At 39.1% G+C, this 17,658-nt stretch overlaps 1 protein-coding gene across 1 annotated transcript in view; it reads right to left on the minus strand.

The window, feature by feature from the left end:
• LOC129790677 (homeobox protein homothorax-like) overlaps window positions 1-17,276 on the minus strand; it is a 135,076-nt gene extending 117,800 nt beyond the window's left edge. The window contains exons 1-2 of the mRNA XM_055828377.1: window positions 17,243-17,276; window positions 15,307-15,363 (exon numbers count right to left, since the gene is read on the minus strand). Coding sequence (XP_055684352.1) covers window positions 15,307-15,363; window positions 17,243-17,276 — 91 coding nt within the window. The remainder of the gene's footprint in view (window positions 1-15,306; window positions 15,364-17,242) is intronic.
• Between the last annotated feature and the right edge of the window lie 382 nt (window positions 17,277-17,658).

Here is a 17,658-nt window from a genome sequence, read left to right on the forward strand (position 1 = left end):
AGCCCCCATTAAACACCCACACACAAACAAAAAACCCTGGGTGAGCATGAATTGCGCCTCGTAGGCTATCAATGGTAGCGATTTTGTATGAATAGTTGTGGGGTTAAATGGCTCGTTAAATGAATCCTTATGTGGTGCAATAAACCATTTCCTTACTCAAATAGACACCTCCATAGGGGGTGGCTCATGTTCCAACCCCCGCATGGAACTTTTTCTTCCGCACAGGCAAAATTGCCTGACATTTGGTGTTGTACATAAAAATTGTTTCACGACACTTTGATCAGTTGGGCTAGGATAGTGGTGAGTTGGTGGGGGGTGTATTGGGGGGGCAGTAAAGCACTTTAGTGTTAGCAATTAAATGGGGAGATAAACAAGATGACCACTGATCGATACTTACCCGGGCTTATCCCCGGCAATTACACTCTCCCGGAGTATTTCATTGGAAAAGTTTAAACAATTCTTCAAACGGGTAAATGGCAAACGAAGAACTTTTGATATTAAATCTTGTGGAAATTCTAAATTGGGTGGGATTATTGGATGGGAGGTTTTTCCTTTTTCTTTTTTTTCCTCCTTGAAAAACATTGGAGAAATATATAAACGTGTAATAGAAGAATTTCAAAATCTATATATAGCAAAAAAGAATCCCTCAATGGAGAATCCCAAAAAGTATCATATATAGCGAAACCACCCTCACTCCTCGGGTATGGTGTATGCGGGGGAGGTAGAGGAGAAAAAAAACGCATTGAGGGCATTAAAAACACATTTGGTACTTTCAATTTGCTCCAGAGAGCTGGAAAATACGTTCCATAAATCAAAAAAAGGAACACCAGAGTCCCGGAAAAGCTCAGAGCCGCGCGGCAATAGGAGGGGGTGGCTTAGGTGTACACAACCCCTGCCTCTCAAGACCATCCTTGATCCCACTGAGATTATGGAGAATGTGCCAATTCGGGGGTGGTTGCCCATTCCCGTAAAAGGGGGTGAATGCTCAAAATAAATCCATAAAATAAAATAGCTCACCTGTTAGAGCTTCCCATCGTGTGCGTATTGTTGCCAATCACCCCCCAACCCGTGGAAGCATAAAAATCCCCGCATCCGCCCATTCATCTCTCAACTTTTTTTCCCATGGCATAACATCCGAAATAAGTATAAATATAATTTTTACGCGCTTTACTGCTCACTTTTTTTTCACCCCTCATGGCCCGGGTGAGAATGAGGGAGTACTTTGACAATTTTTATTGGCAATCCAGATCCCTTATCAGTGCCATGAAACGATTCACTTCGCCACAGTCTCGCAGCTCTTTTCCACACACATAGTCACACAATTGAAGCCTTCTATCTCCGTGCCCAAAAAGCTTCCCCCCTGATGTAGTAAAACAGTGTGTGCAAAAAGCAAAAGCGGGAGGATATACAATGGCTGGGGTGACTCGCTTTACAATTTGTATGCCCTCACCCAGCCCCCGTTTTGTCCCGCAGTCATTGTCTCTACCACAGCTCTTGTTTCACCTTCCATGTACGAGATATTAATAATGGGACTCCTCTTCTTTATGACGTCATATCTCACGGACAGAGGCTCCTTCCAGGTGGGCGGCATCCGTTCTACGCGGCTGTGGTAGTCGCAAATGGGGGTTGCGCGAACACACATCAAACGAATATCTCATGTCAAATCTTCTTTCATCGCCCAGACTTTTATTGCAGCCCCCCACTCGGCTTGTTAGCAGTGCTAAAAGGCTTGTGCAGACAAATCAAACGGGGTTTTGTGCACAAAACGGAAGATTCAGAATTGGAGAAAGGAATTTTGGTTGAATTAAGATTTTTTTTAATGAAATATTTTGAGCAAAATTCTTATTTTAATAGCCAAATTTAAGTCATATTTAAAGCTATATGTTAAGGCAAATATAGCCAAGGATTGAGGTAGGTTTCAGGTTTAATCTAAAGACTCATTCCTTCTTTTAAATGACTCCTATTAATTTCTAATGATTTATTATTGTTTGATTGAAAAATTCTTCCTTGCAAATTAATTAATTTTATTTTAATAAAAATTACAATTTTTGATATTTGTGGATTCTAACTCGTGATTTTCGTGAATTTTCCTTTGCTTCCAACCCCTAACACACCCACATCAGCCCATTGTTTAGTACGCAATCACACAGGTCCACAATAAGAGATGTTAAAGAGACCAGAAAGACACCAAAAGTATACTTCTGTCGACAATATGGGGGCTGGTCGTCTGCGAGGGTGAAGCTACAGCGGGGGGTGGGTACATCGTAAAATTATACTAAATGCCGTTGATAACATTGTATATGTGTACTTAGGACGTTTATATGTCGACTTTGAGTCAGCCAAAATGGTTGGGTAATTGAAAACATTTTCATATCTTGAAAGTTTAACGAGAAAATTTGTCGGCTGTATTGTGTCGCCATGACGTTGGTTGATGATAACGACAGAATTTCGTCTCCGCATCCCCTGAGGGAAGCGTGAAAGGGGGTGGGTGTGGGTACTCAAACTCACAATACCTAAAAGCTTGCGGCCACCAAAGGTGTTGGGGTATACTTGAGGAATCTCATAAGAGATACTTTTGTTCATTGTGCCATCGAAATATCTTTCTCGCACAAGAGTACCCCTGTGTCGTGTCTTTGGCACACGAGTGGATCTCCTCCCTTTGCAGGTCCCTCCACCCCAGGAGAGACTCCCTCTAATCACGAGATTCTGTGCACCCATTTTACGACCCATTCACGGTCTGAGATGAGTGAGGAGTATAAAAGGACTAATTGTGTGTGCCCAGCCTTCCTGTGGGGACACCCCTCGCACACAGAGTTTGGCATTGGCGATGGAAATTAAATGGAAGGATAGTTTTATGGCTAGTTAATGCCTGTCGGGTAATTCATACAAGTGCTCTGATGATATGCCACGACTCCCCACACTACCCTTGTTCCCCACACCCGGAATCCCAGGGAATATAAACAGACGACGATGAGAGGACAACGACATGGAGAGTGACAATAAAACGAGGCATTATTGAGGGTTAAGTGAATACCGGAACATTTAACCTTAAATGATGGAATCTCTGTTCCTCTCCCAAGCACAATAAATTCCACCATCACGTACACCGCGTGGCAGAAAGGATGTCTAACGCAAGTCTAAGGCCAAACACTATGGCGTATATAAATACAATAAAAAATGAGAGAAGAGCCCCTCTAGCGCATTAATTCTCAGCCACACCGCACAATTGGTGTCCAAATTGAGTTTTCAGGAATTGACGATGTCTGAAAATTAATTAGGAAAAGACAAATGGTGTGAAAAACACATTTATTCCGCGGAAGGTGAACAATGGCCACACTTTTGATTGCCCAGTACAAGTGATTAAAATAATTAAAAATATGTTTGGGTGGATAGGCTGGGCACTTGCTCCGTCATACTCAGTCTTTAAGAGGGGTTAATTTGTATTCAAATGCCGTTGCGGCTGAAATTGTTAAATAAACTGTCATTTTATGTTCCATCGAGGACGTGACAAATTTTTTATGCTCTCGCTTTCATGGCACTGACACACAACATCAATCTCCGAATCGACTTTAGAACTCGCACTTGCTTTCCTACCTGCCACTCTTGGTGTCTTCTCTTTTTTTTTCTTTTCTTTATTGTGAGCATAATAAGAGGGGGTGAATAGGGCTTGAGAATTTCGCAGAAAATTATGATAATGATTTTCTTTTTGTCAATGAATGAATTCGTTTAAATGCACGAAACGATCCTTAATGTGATTGTTGAACTTTAGAGGAAATTTTATATTTTTTTATAGAAAAGATGTTTTGCATTCTCAAAGATTAAGCTCTTAAGGGATGAAAATAAATATTTCTTGACAAATTACAAATATTTCTGGATTTGAAAACATATTTTCAGCTTTTAAATTCTATTTATTGAAAATGTTTCCACCATAAATTTCCTGTCTGTGTGTTTTTTTTGATGCGCCGTCGCACATAATGGCCCACCAAATCATAAAAGCTCTACGCACACGCGGGCGTTGCGTTCGGGGGTGGGCTATGTATATTATATAGGCGGCAAAATACCCGAGAGAGTGCATCAAAATGCGGACAGGAAGTGGATCGATTTGAAATGGCGCCACCGCGAAATTTTATTGAATAGAAAATTCAGGGGGTGTCAATTTTGGGCACGAGGGTTGATGGGAAAGTGGTGGCTTTTTTCGGAAGTCACCGAAATTACCATGTGAATTGTTTTATATTCTGCCACATCATATAAAATTTATGACTTTGCAGTCCATCGTGGTGGAAAATGAGGCTGTAAAAGTGAGTGCGTTGCGGGGGTGTACTGGGAAATCATCGCTCTGCCCCGAAAAAATGGGTATTAAAGACACAGGGTGGGGAGTATTTTGTATTAGAAAATTATATATTCCACACTTCTATTTGCTTTTGTATTGTTTTAATGTTGCCCCTCAGTTTAGAGGCCATTAAAATAATCTCCTCACCGGACTAATTAATAAAGTGTAGATAAAGTTCGGTGAGTTCTTTTGACATTTCTGTATATAGGTTTATCTCCCACTTTTACGACAATTTTATTCAGTACTTTGTACAAAAAAAAATTAGTTTATCTCTGCACGAAGGAACTCCAAAGTACAGGCAAAAGAACTCACTCCCCGGAAATTTTCGTTGGAGAAACAAGTGCAATTAGTCAAATGCTGTCATCAACTTACTCTTCATCATTTGTATTATGTATGTATATAGCCGAAAAAGCCACCACACAGTGACCGTGACTCTAATTTATTCGTAACACCAACTACGAAAGTGAGAGTCTTTTTTTTAATTCACGGGAATTTATTTGACAGTCGGCACACCGGCCTGATGAAATTGAAATTTTTCTTAACTACAATACGCGAACACAATTGAATTGCGAACGAAAAGATTGGTCATAATGCTCTCAATTTCGACACGCTTCTTCGCCATAAAGCGCACGTGAAGCGCAAGAAAGCACTACGCGAAGGTGCTACTGTGGCCTTGACCGCGGCGAGCCATGAATATTTCGGGCCGACAGTGAGTGGTCATGAAATTTCCATTAAGAAATGCAAGAAGTACCGAGAAATTGGCTTAAGAGCGTAATGAAGTAAGATGTTGATTGCTTTTGCATGGAGAGCATCAATTCGGAAGTCATTCAAAAGGTGAGTTTTTCTTTCTCCAGACTTGGGAAGTTTTTTTTGGGAGTCGCAAAAGTTATTTTGAATGATTTTATTTAAAAGAATAAATTAGTTGGAATTTCGAGAAAAATTTTTGGTTTCTTGGAAGGAATTTAAAAATCTTGAAAACGTTCTAGTTTTTTGCAAGCTTTTGTAATGCTTCAACTTTAAAAGCTATCATACAATTTTTTAAGACAAGTCTACGTTGAAAAAAAAATTATTTTTGTCCTGAACAAAATTTTAAAAAAAAATCTAGACTTTTCCAAATCAATAAAAAACAATTTTCCTACCCCAAATACTGAACATAATTTCAATTAGCAGGTTTTAGTGGAGGTCGAGGGTGAAAATATGATTAGGGATGAAGGATGAGAATATTGCCAAAACTGCGTAGGTTAATGAAATCCAATAAATTCGCATCCATCAATCAGGCGAATAGGAATTCTTTGGGAAAATATATAGAACCAGTAAATCGACAATATCTATAATGCACCCCGTTGGTCATGCTCAGAATAAAATAAACCATTGAGGGATGTTTTTGTGCTGTGGAAATATATAAATGTTTCACGTGCACCCCTTGTGGAAGTCCACCACCCACGAGCTAACAAATTTTCTGCCGACAAAAGTGATTTCCAGACAAATCTCCCAGAGATGATTGAGAGATTTCACAACCATATATACAATGTGTCTCCGGGAAGAGGCTCCCCAAGTGGAGGGGTGAATGACATGACATTCCCATCACGTTGCATGGGGGTGGATGTTGAGCAAAACGATTGAGATCTTACATGCGAACGAAGTTTCTTGTATAAGGAAGAATTTTTGCCAACGTTGGCGATTCCACCGAAAGTTCAGGGTTGGAAAATCAAGGTCGATGATGCGAACAATCAACGATCCAGGTGAAATATTTGTGACAGATAGAGGTGAAGAGCCATTTAAAAAAAAACACCATACATACACTTGACTGGTGAAAAAAAAGCTCTCACAGGTCCCCAAAAAAAGCGTCAGAGAGAGAGAGAGAGGTTCTCTGTCGTTGTCACGCATTGATGTTTTTCCTCCCTATGTACCGTCGCACAGAAATTTGCAATATACTGCTGTGTGCCGAAGTATATAGCCCGGAGAGCAACGGTGTAGTGGCATGTTGGCTGTTTATTGAACTGACATCAGTCATATTTTATATAAAATGTAGGTCATGGTACAACACATACAGTTTGACAGCGGATTCATGACACAAGCCATCAATAATATTAGAGTTGACAGTCACTCTCTCGGCATGTATACTCCGCCATGGCGCCCTGACTACATATAAACCGATAACTACATCAATTTTATTTATAAAACGCCATGTTTCCACCGAAGAATCACAACAGTTCCGTATTACACCGCGGAATGTTGTGTTTTGGTGCTCGCCTTTCTTCGGCAATGTCGCTGAACTCGCGGATGTGTTTTTGCCCCTGCCGATGGGTAACATAATACCCGCCCATGACGTCACACCCTTCCCTCATCAACTGTCATGCGGGAGATGGGTGGCAAAAAGCCACGCAGACTAAAGAGGAAATATATATGCGAGCTTAAAGCTCCCCCGTTATGAATTTAAGCTCATCAATCCTGAATTATTTTGGGTATTTAATGCATAAATCAATTGGCTCTAGATTTCAAGAGAAACATTTGGATTTCTTGGAGAAGATTTATCTGTCTTTTAGGTCATTTTTTTAGGTATTAAAAAGGAAAATTTTACGTGCAATTTACCCCTAAAAAACCCTTAAAATTTCATATTCTATTTGAGCTTCCAAACATCCGTTCTAAATTCAAATTAGCCCTACGGGTTCTAGGAATAGAATTCTTAATCAAATAACAGAAAAGAAATTCAAACCAATATAGAGCATTCGGACTCGATTGCGTCCTCGAGTTAATTCATCCCTCACCCTGGAGGTGGTTGGGTTTTTACCTCGGAAAACACTTCATAGATTATTTAATCTGCAATTTCCATCCCTTTGCCTCTGGGGTGGGATAAACTCAGAGTTACAATCCATTAATATAATAAATCCATGAGTAATTCATGTACATAAGTAACGCACCCAAGCTGGAAAAAAGACGGAGGTGGAATATCGTATGCGAGTTGCCTGATTCAATTTGCTTCGATTATCGAGTTACATTCCCTCTTCGGCGTTTGTATTTCACATTCAATCCCCCCTAGCCTTACTGAAGGATTCACTATAACTCGGGATCACACACAAGCGAGTCTTTCTTTACTAATTTTGCTCGCAGCACAAGAGAATTTTTTTCTGGATTTCTTTCCATTTGAACAATTGGTTGAAGAATTTTCTGGAAGCCTTCAAGGACACTTTTTGACCTTTTTTTTACCTCGAAGGATTCTACTTCAGGGATGATTTTTGAATTTAGAATCGGAGAGTCAAGTGTGAATATTTTATGGGTCTCTCATCAATTCTTCAAGAGAGCGAATTGTGTGGAGGTGAAGCTAACCCACCCTGTGGGTCCCATTAATTGATGATGGACGAATGAAAAGCCACGTAAGGGGTGGGCATGGGCGTCATACACTAATTAAATTAGTCATGCGATGGTTCGTGCGTTGGCATTTCGTCATTTACATCACAAAGTTACGCTTCCAGCTTAATTGCAAATTCACGCCATGTGGGGTGAATTTCTTGGAAAATCCCAGAATGAGAGGGTTTTCCTTTAAAATTTTCATTCAACCTCAAAAGTGTGCGGACTTTGAAATTAAAAATTGATTAAAATTGACGCATTGAGACAGATTTTGTGACATTTTCACAGGTTTTTCAATTTATTTTATTTACGGAAATTCCACGAAAAACTATATAAATAAAATATTATTTCTTAGAAATTATTTAGATTTTAGAAGGATTGATTGACACTTTTTACCTCTTCTGTATTAATAATAGACTTGAAATGAAATTTATGGATGAGAAAAAGGAAATAAATTATTAAAAAGTGATGGGTTAAAAATAAAAAAAAATATTTTAAGCATCTAATAAAAATGTCTTTTTAGAAAAAAAAATATTTTTTAAATAAACGGCTTTTCCAACTAAAACTAAATTCAACCACAAAGAAACTTGCTAACATTGGCACGGGGCTCAACTTAACAATAGGCTCATCTGGTAATAAAAAGATATGAAGATGTTTGAATAAAATGAGCGAAAAATCGTCAAATAAATCTTTCGCGTATTATAAAATTTATAAGATTTTAAAGGTTTTTCAAAGTTGCCTGACAAAGAGAGGCTTAATTAATCCACACAACACCACACACATGTAGAAGAACTCAAGTGTTGCAAATAGACATTAATCACCTGTGAGAGTGTTTTGAAGCAAAGAAGAAAAAAAAACGAAAATGCTAAACGCAACAAGAGAGGCATTTGTGGGAAATTTGTAATATCTTATATTATGTATGCCCATCCACCTCGGCTCATTAATAAATTGGCTTTAGGTTGTGATATATCAATCGGAAATCGAAGGCAATTTTCCCACTGTTTTGACACATTTTGCCGCCTCTTGACCATATAATTTACACCCAAGTTTGAGTGTCTGGTTGTGAAGTGTTAAAGTTATACATGTACATTTTAATCGTTTGCAGAGGAAAATTTATGGCTTAATTATCAATCATATAAATGTTTATTTATCCTAACCATAAATACATAAATCTCTGACTCTGTGACCACACACAACTAACTCCAATTTCACTTCAGGAGAGGAACTCCGTGGCACCTCCAACAGTAGACCAAAAGGCAGACGCAGAGACGACGACAATTCAATCTGTAAACGATATTGTGGCTTGATTTATTGCATTCAATAAATGGCGCGAAGACGCGACAAGTGTGTGTTTTGGCCATTTTCTCACCCAGCCTCCGCCTAACTTCCTACATAGCTACCCAATAGACTGCAACAATCGCAACCCCCATTGTGAAACATTTGCAACTGCCCGCGAGGGTGGAAATACATACATATAGAAATGTGAAAAACTCCACAATGCTGCAAATAAAATTCGAATATGAAAAAAAAGAATTAAAAGTTTTACTTCCAAATTGCCCAAAAAATCGATGCATATTCTCGTGCCAATTGGCAAAAACTCCACGTACGTAGACAGCAGAAAAAGTTGACTTTTATCGTTGCACTGTTACTCAAAATTGCACGCGGAATATCAATTGGGATGGTCCTCAGGAGCCAATATTGGGTCCCATTGCGAATTTTTCGGGGAGCCACTCTTCAAAAATTGAGTGTGAAAAAGTCCACCAGAGAAATTTTTCAACAATACAGATGCAGCAATGAATAAATTGCATTCAAAACGTCTCACGGGATTTTATATTCTATCAAATTCTTTTATGTTCTTAGGGAAGTTATGGAAAAATTATATTTAAAGAAAATCTCTTTTGACTTAAATAAAGTTCTGAAAATTAACTAAAATCACTAAGAAAATTAGAAGAAGTAAATGATTTTCTTTTAATAAGAATTTCCTTGATTTCCCTACAGATAAAATTCCAATAAAAGAAAATTCTTTCTCTTTTTTTTTGCTTCAAAAAAACATCCAACAATCCCCAAATTTTCCACCCAAGAAACCTCGAAGAATTTTCTTTTAAATAAAGTGGTCAAGAAAATTTAGAAATTATGTTATCTTCACCAATAAACAACCCCATAAAGCCCCCCCAATAGCATCCCGCCCGCGTCTTTTGGTCTTAAACCCAATTTGCTGGCTTTCCTATGAGTACACGAGAAAAAAAAATGGCCCCTTCTTCCGCCTCTCTGGGTAATTCCATTGCTTTGGGATGCAAGGCAGGATTGCGGAGGGCCATGGGTAAAAGAGGTTTCGGTGCAAAAATTGTGTGAAACGGGAGGAAAATGGCAAAATATGGGCCTCTGGTGGAATTTCGTGCGAGCAACACTCGAAAAGAGAAAATGTTTAGCAATTCGATGCGACCTTCGTGGGACGTGATTTGAATTCTGCTATGTGTATAATGTAGCTCCAGTACCAGGAGGAGCCTCTGGGACGTTCTACTCCGTATAAATAACCACCGAGCACGGTGTCTTGCATCCCGAATTCTCCATGAGCCTGGCACATTTTCCACGTAATCTATTTGCTGCGAGGGGCTCCCGCGTGTGATTTGAATGCATTTTAGCTTTCCAGGGGAAATGATGGGAAATTCCCCCGTATACAGAAGCTCTCTCCCATATAGCCTAAGAGTCAGTGGCTTTTTACGGAGTTACAGTGGGGAGAGGGCCAAGATGACAATTTTTCGAGAGCACTTGATGCTTCCATCACCCCACACAGTGATGCCCAATAATAATAAATTAGCATTGCAATCACGTGCAGATTTTCGATATCCATTTAATCGACTTGAGCAATAATTTGTTCACTTGTGGTACTCCTCGCGCTGTTCAACCATCGCCACAATCGTGTTTTTCGTCGCGAGATTATTTTTTGGGATAATCCCCCATGCGACTCCACATTCCATGTAGGAATAGACTTTTTCCATGTTACCAAGTCCCCCACGTAAATGTTGTGGGCGAGAGTGGTTTCCATGTTCGACAACTCAATTGATTTTCTCTTGCACTTCGCGCAAAATGGAATTCCATCCACGATGATGGGAGATGAAATGAAGAAAAATAATTCTGCACACAATGATTGCTCAGGATGAAACACCAGTAGTCATTTTTCTAATTACAGCAACACCATTTAACGACTTTTCGGTGCTAAAACGAATTTTTAAATTATTTCTGCATTACCGGTGTTCCTGCGATGGTACCCACCTAGCGGAAATTGGATGGAAATGGGAGGACAGAGGGGGGCATTAGGAGAAGCAAAAGTACAACCCTTGAGTGTTTTTTTAGACAGCTTCAAAATGAGAATTCGTTTTTTTAGTTTTTTTTTCAAATTCTTTGGAAGGGAAATTAAATTTTAAGCTCTGTGGTTGTTAAAAATTTAAAGATTAAACTCCAAAGAACTATTTGACAAATCCAGGTTTAAATTCTTTTAGCCATTTTAACAAAGAGTGCAAAAGAAGTTTTATTTGAATTTTTTAAAGTTTTATTTGAGTTTTTTAGTTCTATAAAAAAAATATCGTTAAATTTTAAATTGAAAGACGAATTAAATTGGTAACCACAGGTGAGATTCTAAAATCTCAAAGAACAAATTACCAAAGAACATTACTTTAGGCACTTGTAGGTATCACTAATGAGAAAGTATGTTATGTTGCGAAAAAAAAAGATTCTCAAGAGCTATGCTATATAGACGTAGCATAGGTATAGGGTAGTTGGAAAAACGCGAAAAGCATGGCTGTCGGAAATGGCAATGGGTTTTGGTGTTGCGGAGAAGTTGGTCTCTGTATGAAGGGGGGAAGTGCATGGTGTGTCCATATGCAAGCAAGGGCGTTCTCTGGAGGTGCAATGCATCCTCTTCTGCGCGTCTTTCATGTAAAAACGTGGGGGTTTCACCGATTCCTCTTCACCCATATGGCCCGAGGATGGGTGAGACTGTGGAGTGCGCGGCACAGAGGAAAACTATAACATGCATAAAGTGAAACAATCTAAATGCTAATTGCGTCGGAGTTGAGAGACTATGTGCAATAATATTCTTATACAATTTATACCTAAACTGCATGTAATGCAGCGTGTGTGCTGAAATGTACCAGCAGCAGGCGAAATTATTTTCGAGATGAACGATTTCGATGTTATAGACTGTTTTTATACCATGTAAGTTGCCCCCCAACTCTCCTCACTTCCTCCATACACCTTCTTTTGCCTTTGGATGCCACTTTGGCCACGCACAGACGCGTCTCCCATGGGCCCCCAACAGATGTCGCTAATTGTGTCACATGCAACATTTCTTCTCTCGCAAATGGGCGCAAATCTCTCCACCACAATTGCCCTAATTGGCAAGAGCTGTGTGTTCTGTACAACATACATACATCCCTTAGGGAATGCATTCGACCGCAAGCCCTAATCCCATCCCTGGAGGATTTCACCACCCCAATTCGCTCTCGCGGCCACTGGAGCGTGATCAGAAAGCCAATCTGCGATTTTGATGGGAACCACGAGATGACATTCTGTGGTGGGCCATACAAACGATTACACTTGCTCATGGGGCTGTGGGAAAGGCAAACAGGCAATGTCCTCAAATGAGCATGACTCGACATCTCCAGGAACTTGATGACTTGTCCATTGTTTTTTTTTGCCACACAATTACCTACAGATTTTCTCCAGGGAGCTTAAGCTAACTTATGTTCTCATAGTCTTAATAAATTGAATTATTTGTTATTGAAATCACAGAAATTTTTGAGAAGAAATCAAAATATGTTTGCTATCGAGCATAAGTACATGAAGCATTAATTGTAGATATTAAATATTACGCAGCATAAGTCATAAACCGTTTACTTAAGAAAAACTTTTCAAACAATTTATAAGATTGAAAATAAAAGATTCAGAAAAATAATTTAATAGAAAAAAACGACCATAAAACATATGCACTTGAAGCATACAAGTTTTCATTGCTCCGTGTAAAATCATCGTAAGTTCATATCACATGTTGTGATCACATATAAAATGGATAAAACGTTAAAATAAGAAATGAAAAACAAAGCAAAAAGAAAAGTAATAACCAATGAAGCCCTTAGGATTAATTTTTATACCACTTCCCGGATCGCATAAAAAGCTGCGCATTCCTCAATTAACGCCACAAGAGAACGATGGAATGTGTGGCTTTATTGAAAGATATTCCTGGAAGGAATTTGTATATATGTATGTATATGGATGTAATTGCCATGGAATCACCAAGGTGATTTCCGTAACCCAACCACAAATGATCACCGCCAATCTCATCCCATAATGCGTTCGATGGTGCAATAAATTGCAGCCGGTCAGAAATCCCGTGGTGATGTCAATTTATTGCGGAACAATTAGCCGGTTGGAAAGCGGGCTGGGGTTAGAACATATAGGGAGGTGCGCCACAGCTCTATTTGCCATCCTCACGTGATGATGATCTGCTGACATTTTGCGATCACCAGCGGGATGTGATTGCATAGCACGCCTAGCCCTCGGATTGCTGGCCTTTCATGCGGCGATCGCGCGGACGCTGGTGTATGGTAATGAATGGGAGCGCGAGATGGTATCGATCCCACATGGGTGAGGGGCACACAACTGTGTATATAGTTTCCAGACGCGATCGAGGGCGGATCCGGTCACGTAGTTGTCGGTAGCTGTGGACTTGGCGGAGAGATGCTTCTGCGGATCCCCTATATTACCGATTAGCAATCATGGGACAGAATTGATGAAATGTCGAATGGATCGGGTGCTTTTCACCACCGTGTTTGGCCTTTTTGGAATGCCGAGTAATTATGGGCTGTATTAATTGCGGCTTCTTCATTAGGAAGGTTTTGTGCTGACGAAGCACACAGGGCCAGCCAGCGCATGTTGCTCTCCCTCCGCTGGGGAATAACAAAATATTCAGGGAGGTAGACGTGTTGTCTTCACCTGAATTTTTAATATCTATCCCCCCATTCGATTTCACTTTGTGCACCTTCAATCAGTGCGAAAAAGTTGCTTCTTCATTTCTTGACCGCCCTTTTTGTCCCCCTCCGTGTGCGCTAACATCAATCTCTCGCGATCGCGAGACTTAATGGGTTGCTCTGCTGCCCCATTCCGTTCGATTCACCCAAATTGATCGACGAAAAAGGTAAATTTTTAATCAATCTTCCACCAAGAGCAAGACATCATACCCAAACACATGCTTTGTGGAGTTCAATCAATTTGCAAAAGAAGATTTTTTTTTGCAGACGAAGGGGTATTGATCTTCGCTGTACATAAAATATGCTCCTCTCATTGCGAAAAAAAAGCCTCGTAACATACATTTTAGCCGCACTCTTTAACAAACACCCCATTGCGCCCAACCAATTCAAATGCCTTCGTTTTCTTACACACTCACCGAGCAATGCTTGGTTTGTATTTATGATACAGCAACCCACATAAATATTCATTTTATTATGCGGAAAAATATTCAATGCATTAAACATTTAGTTATTCAAATGATTTTTCTGAAGCGATTGTACATGAAAAAAAAGAACCGCTTGTGCTGATTAATATGGCCATTAAGTGGATTTAACACATATAACACCACATACACGATTCTAATTAACATGACAAAGGAATTTAATTAAATTGTATTTATATTTTATACCTTATATGCAACCATATCATATTTACCGCCGTGAGTCTTCGTGAAACTTTTGTGAAGCGAAAAAAAAATTGTTCTTCACGAGATGCATCACGTAATGTGTGTATGAGTTTTGATGCAAAGTGAGAAATTTGCCGTATTTATGCGGCGTCAGAGGTACAAAAAGCCCCGCATTCCACGAAGTCTTTCACGCTGAAAAGACATTAAAAACCCTCGGCGAAACACCTTTAGGGTCAAGGAGATGGCTCTTTTTTTTTCGGGTGGCTCTTTTATGAAGAGCCCCTCAAGGCTGCTTTCACACCTCAATCGGACGATAATCAGGTGAGAATTAATTGGAGCAAGAAGCGAATTTGTTTGTTTACATTGAAAACTAAGCCTTATATGCTAATTAATTATTCAGCTAAAACGTTGCAAGAAAAATGTCTATTGTATTGAAATTTAATTTTTTTATGATCTTCTTTATATGCTTATTTCGTTTAATAAAATTATTATAAATAATTGCATGATCTTAATATGATTTTAATATGATATACAAAAAGATTGTGATACGTTAGAAGTATCTGTGGGGAATTCTTGAGACAATGCTTTATAAAACGAACAAAAATTCGTATTATGTATGTAGGTAATTAATAAAATATTGATCTAAGAAATTATTGTTCAATGAAAAATTGTGAATGAATTTTTAAAATCTGTTGTATTTTATGTATTAATGAATAAAATTAGAACATTCGTTATGTAGAATGTCACCTGTTAAAATATTCGAGAACATTTTTATCAAAAGTCACTCACGTTTTTGAAGCAATCATGTTTTTTTTAAATAAATATTTGGTCTTTTTCCTCTTAATTCAGACAAATTTTTCTCTAATTTCCCACTTAACAAGCAAAAAGAGACCTCTGTATGGAATTCAAGGTGTAATAATTGTTTATTTACTCTGACCTCGTGTGCTTTTGGACCCGATGTACCATTTCGCGCCAAAATATACATCAAAAGAGACTCACCATCTGAAAGAGAGAGAGAAATGAGTTAAAATAAATACGTGAAAAAAATTCCAATTTTCCCGGCTAAAAGGGTTAAAATGGAAGAATAAGGAGGCAATAAAAACTAAAGAGTGGAAACAAGAGAAACACACAGTGCTGTTTAAATGCAATTAAATTGGCGGCATAATTAAAATTCCATTAATAAAGTTGCGCATCTTTTGCCACAACCTGTGGCCACTTTACTAACATAATAAATACAAGATCCACTCATTTTCGCCTCAATATCCCGGGCGCGTGATTATTCAATTTGATGTGATTGATCAAATGATTCTCATTTCATCTGTCGCATGCATCAATGGGCGGCCCCATTGCGAGTGTCTCAAAATTTGCAATTTTGACTCGAAAATGTCATCACTTTTTGCCTCCTGTCTCCCCAAAGTCATGGTCGTCGCCTTTTCGTCACAGTGCAAAAGGTAAACACATAATTTTCCCCCCTAAACATACATATATAGCAACAATATTAAAACCATCAAATTGTCCATTGTACGCACAAACTGCAAGGTATATTATGAATTGTTAATTTAATTCGTGCCGACGCTATTAAGGGAAAAATTACAATTTATAATGCCTCTATCTCTTGAGATTCCCTCGCGCTTTCCGACTCTTCTGCACGACATTCGTTTCGGTAAACTCTATTTATAGGGTTTTCTTCATTAATTTACCCACTGTTCTCACCGCGAGTGTGTCACTTGATTCATTTGCAGCATTATCAATTTATCAGCGAATCATTTGCATTGCAGTGCTAAAGAAAAATGCGTTTTGCTGACTTTTGTGAGAGATGCTCATGTTGGCACGTTTCACGAAAAACAAGGGGCTTTTTGAATAATTACACGTGATTTTTCAATGAAGATATTTTTCTCTATTCTACAGCGGTGGATGTATAAGACGAAATGTTTATTAGAATTAAGAATAATTGTGGGAAATTGGGGAAATTTCTTTTTTGGCAGAAAATGGGTTAGATCGATGTGCAAATTGATAAAATTCACAATCTTACCCAAGTAGCAAAAGTTGACTAAATAATTGAAGGAATTTTTAATGTTAAAATTATTACAAAAACTATTAAACTTTAATTAGGTCAATTAAGCCCAAAAAATGTAAATTCCAATGACATTTATTCCCTAAACTTTGTAAAAAATAATTTACAAAATAAACATCTCAAATGTCTTGCAAACCATATGGTCATAAATGGGTCACTCCGTGGTTATAGATCGGTAACCACAATCTAAAGAAGCAACCTCACCACACAGAAGAATCCCCCTTGCGGCGGGAGATGTGTCAAATTTTAATTAAAAGCGCATGTAATGGGCATAAAATAATCCCCAACTGATGATCATGAAGTTGTTCCTCTCCATTAAACATGTTCTCATCGTCAATTGAATCTCATTTTGTGAAGTGAGAAGAAAAAGACGTGCGTGTCTTTCATGGTCCACCAAAATCAACAATGCTCCCATTCTCGCCTCCCTCTTTGGGTGATCATTCCCCATTCATTAGGTTGAATCATGAGTGTAAATGTTCCCCCTTGATGATACCACAAAACAGACGCAGACACAACAATTTCACCATTATTAGCACAACAAAACAAATCTTTGATGTTGACGCGACGCTGTTTGCCTCAACACTCCTTCCCATTGGGATTTGTGGTATTTATAAGTGAAAGATGCATTTGGGAGGAGAACAAGTGAATCATTGTTTCGATGCGTCTCATCTGGTATTGCCTTTCCGGGGTGTTCAATCCTTCCGCATCTTGGCAGATGGACTCTTTGGGTGCAGCGAAAGTCCCAGACTTGACCACAAAGTGCATCTGCGGTGAAAGTAATTCATGTCACTTTGCAAACCATTTTGCATCCCGCATGAATCGTCCTTCGTCATATTTGCACTTTGGATTAATTGATGCTGTGGTCCACATGTCTCATCTCTCCGCCCGACCCAATGGCAACCACCTCCCCAATCCCCCAAGTCACGTCACGCAACTTTCCCGCGCGAATGGACCTGCAAAAGAGAGATCCACAGAGCAAATTTATCGCGCACGAGATCTTCAATTGCCCTTCAGTGGAATTGCGGCTTCATTTCTTGGGATTGCAGAGGCATTTCCCGAGAAGTCATCGCGCTTTACATGACGACGATGTCTCCAGTGAGAGGAAGAATTTTTGTATATACATACTAGCTCAAGATCAAGAGTCTGTGACGAGATTACTTCCACAGCTCATTGCACTTGACTCCCCAGTTGGGCGATGGAATTCCTTCGTGTTTC

The sequence above is a fragment of the Lutzomyia longipalpis genome, chromosome 1 (genome assembly GCF_024334085.1).
Source record: "Lutzomyia longipalpis isolate SR_M1_2022 chromosome 1, ASM2433408v1".
Classification (NCBI taxonomy): domain Eukaryota; kingdom Metazoa; phylum Arthropoda; class Insecta; order Diptera; family Psychodidae; genus Lutzomyia; species Lutzomyia longipalpis.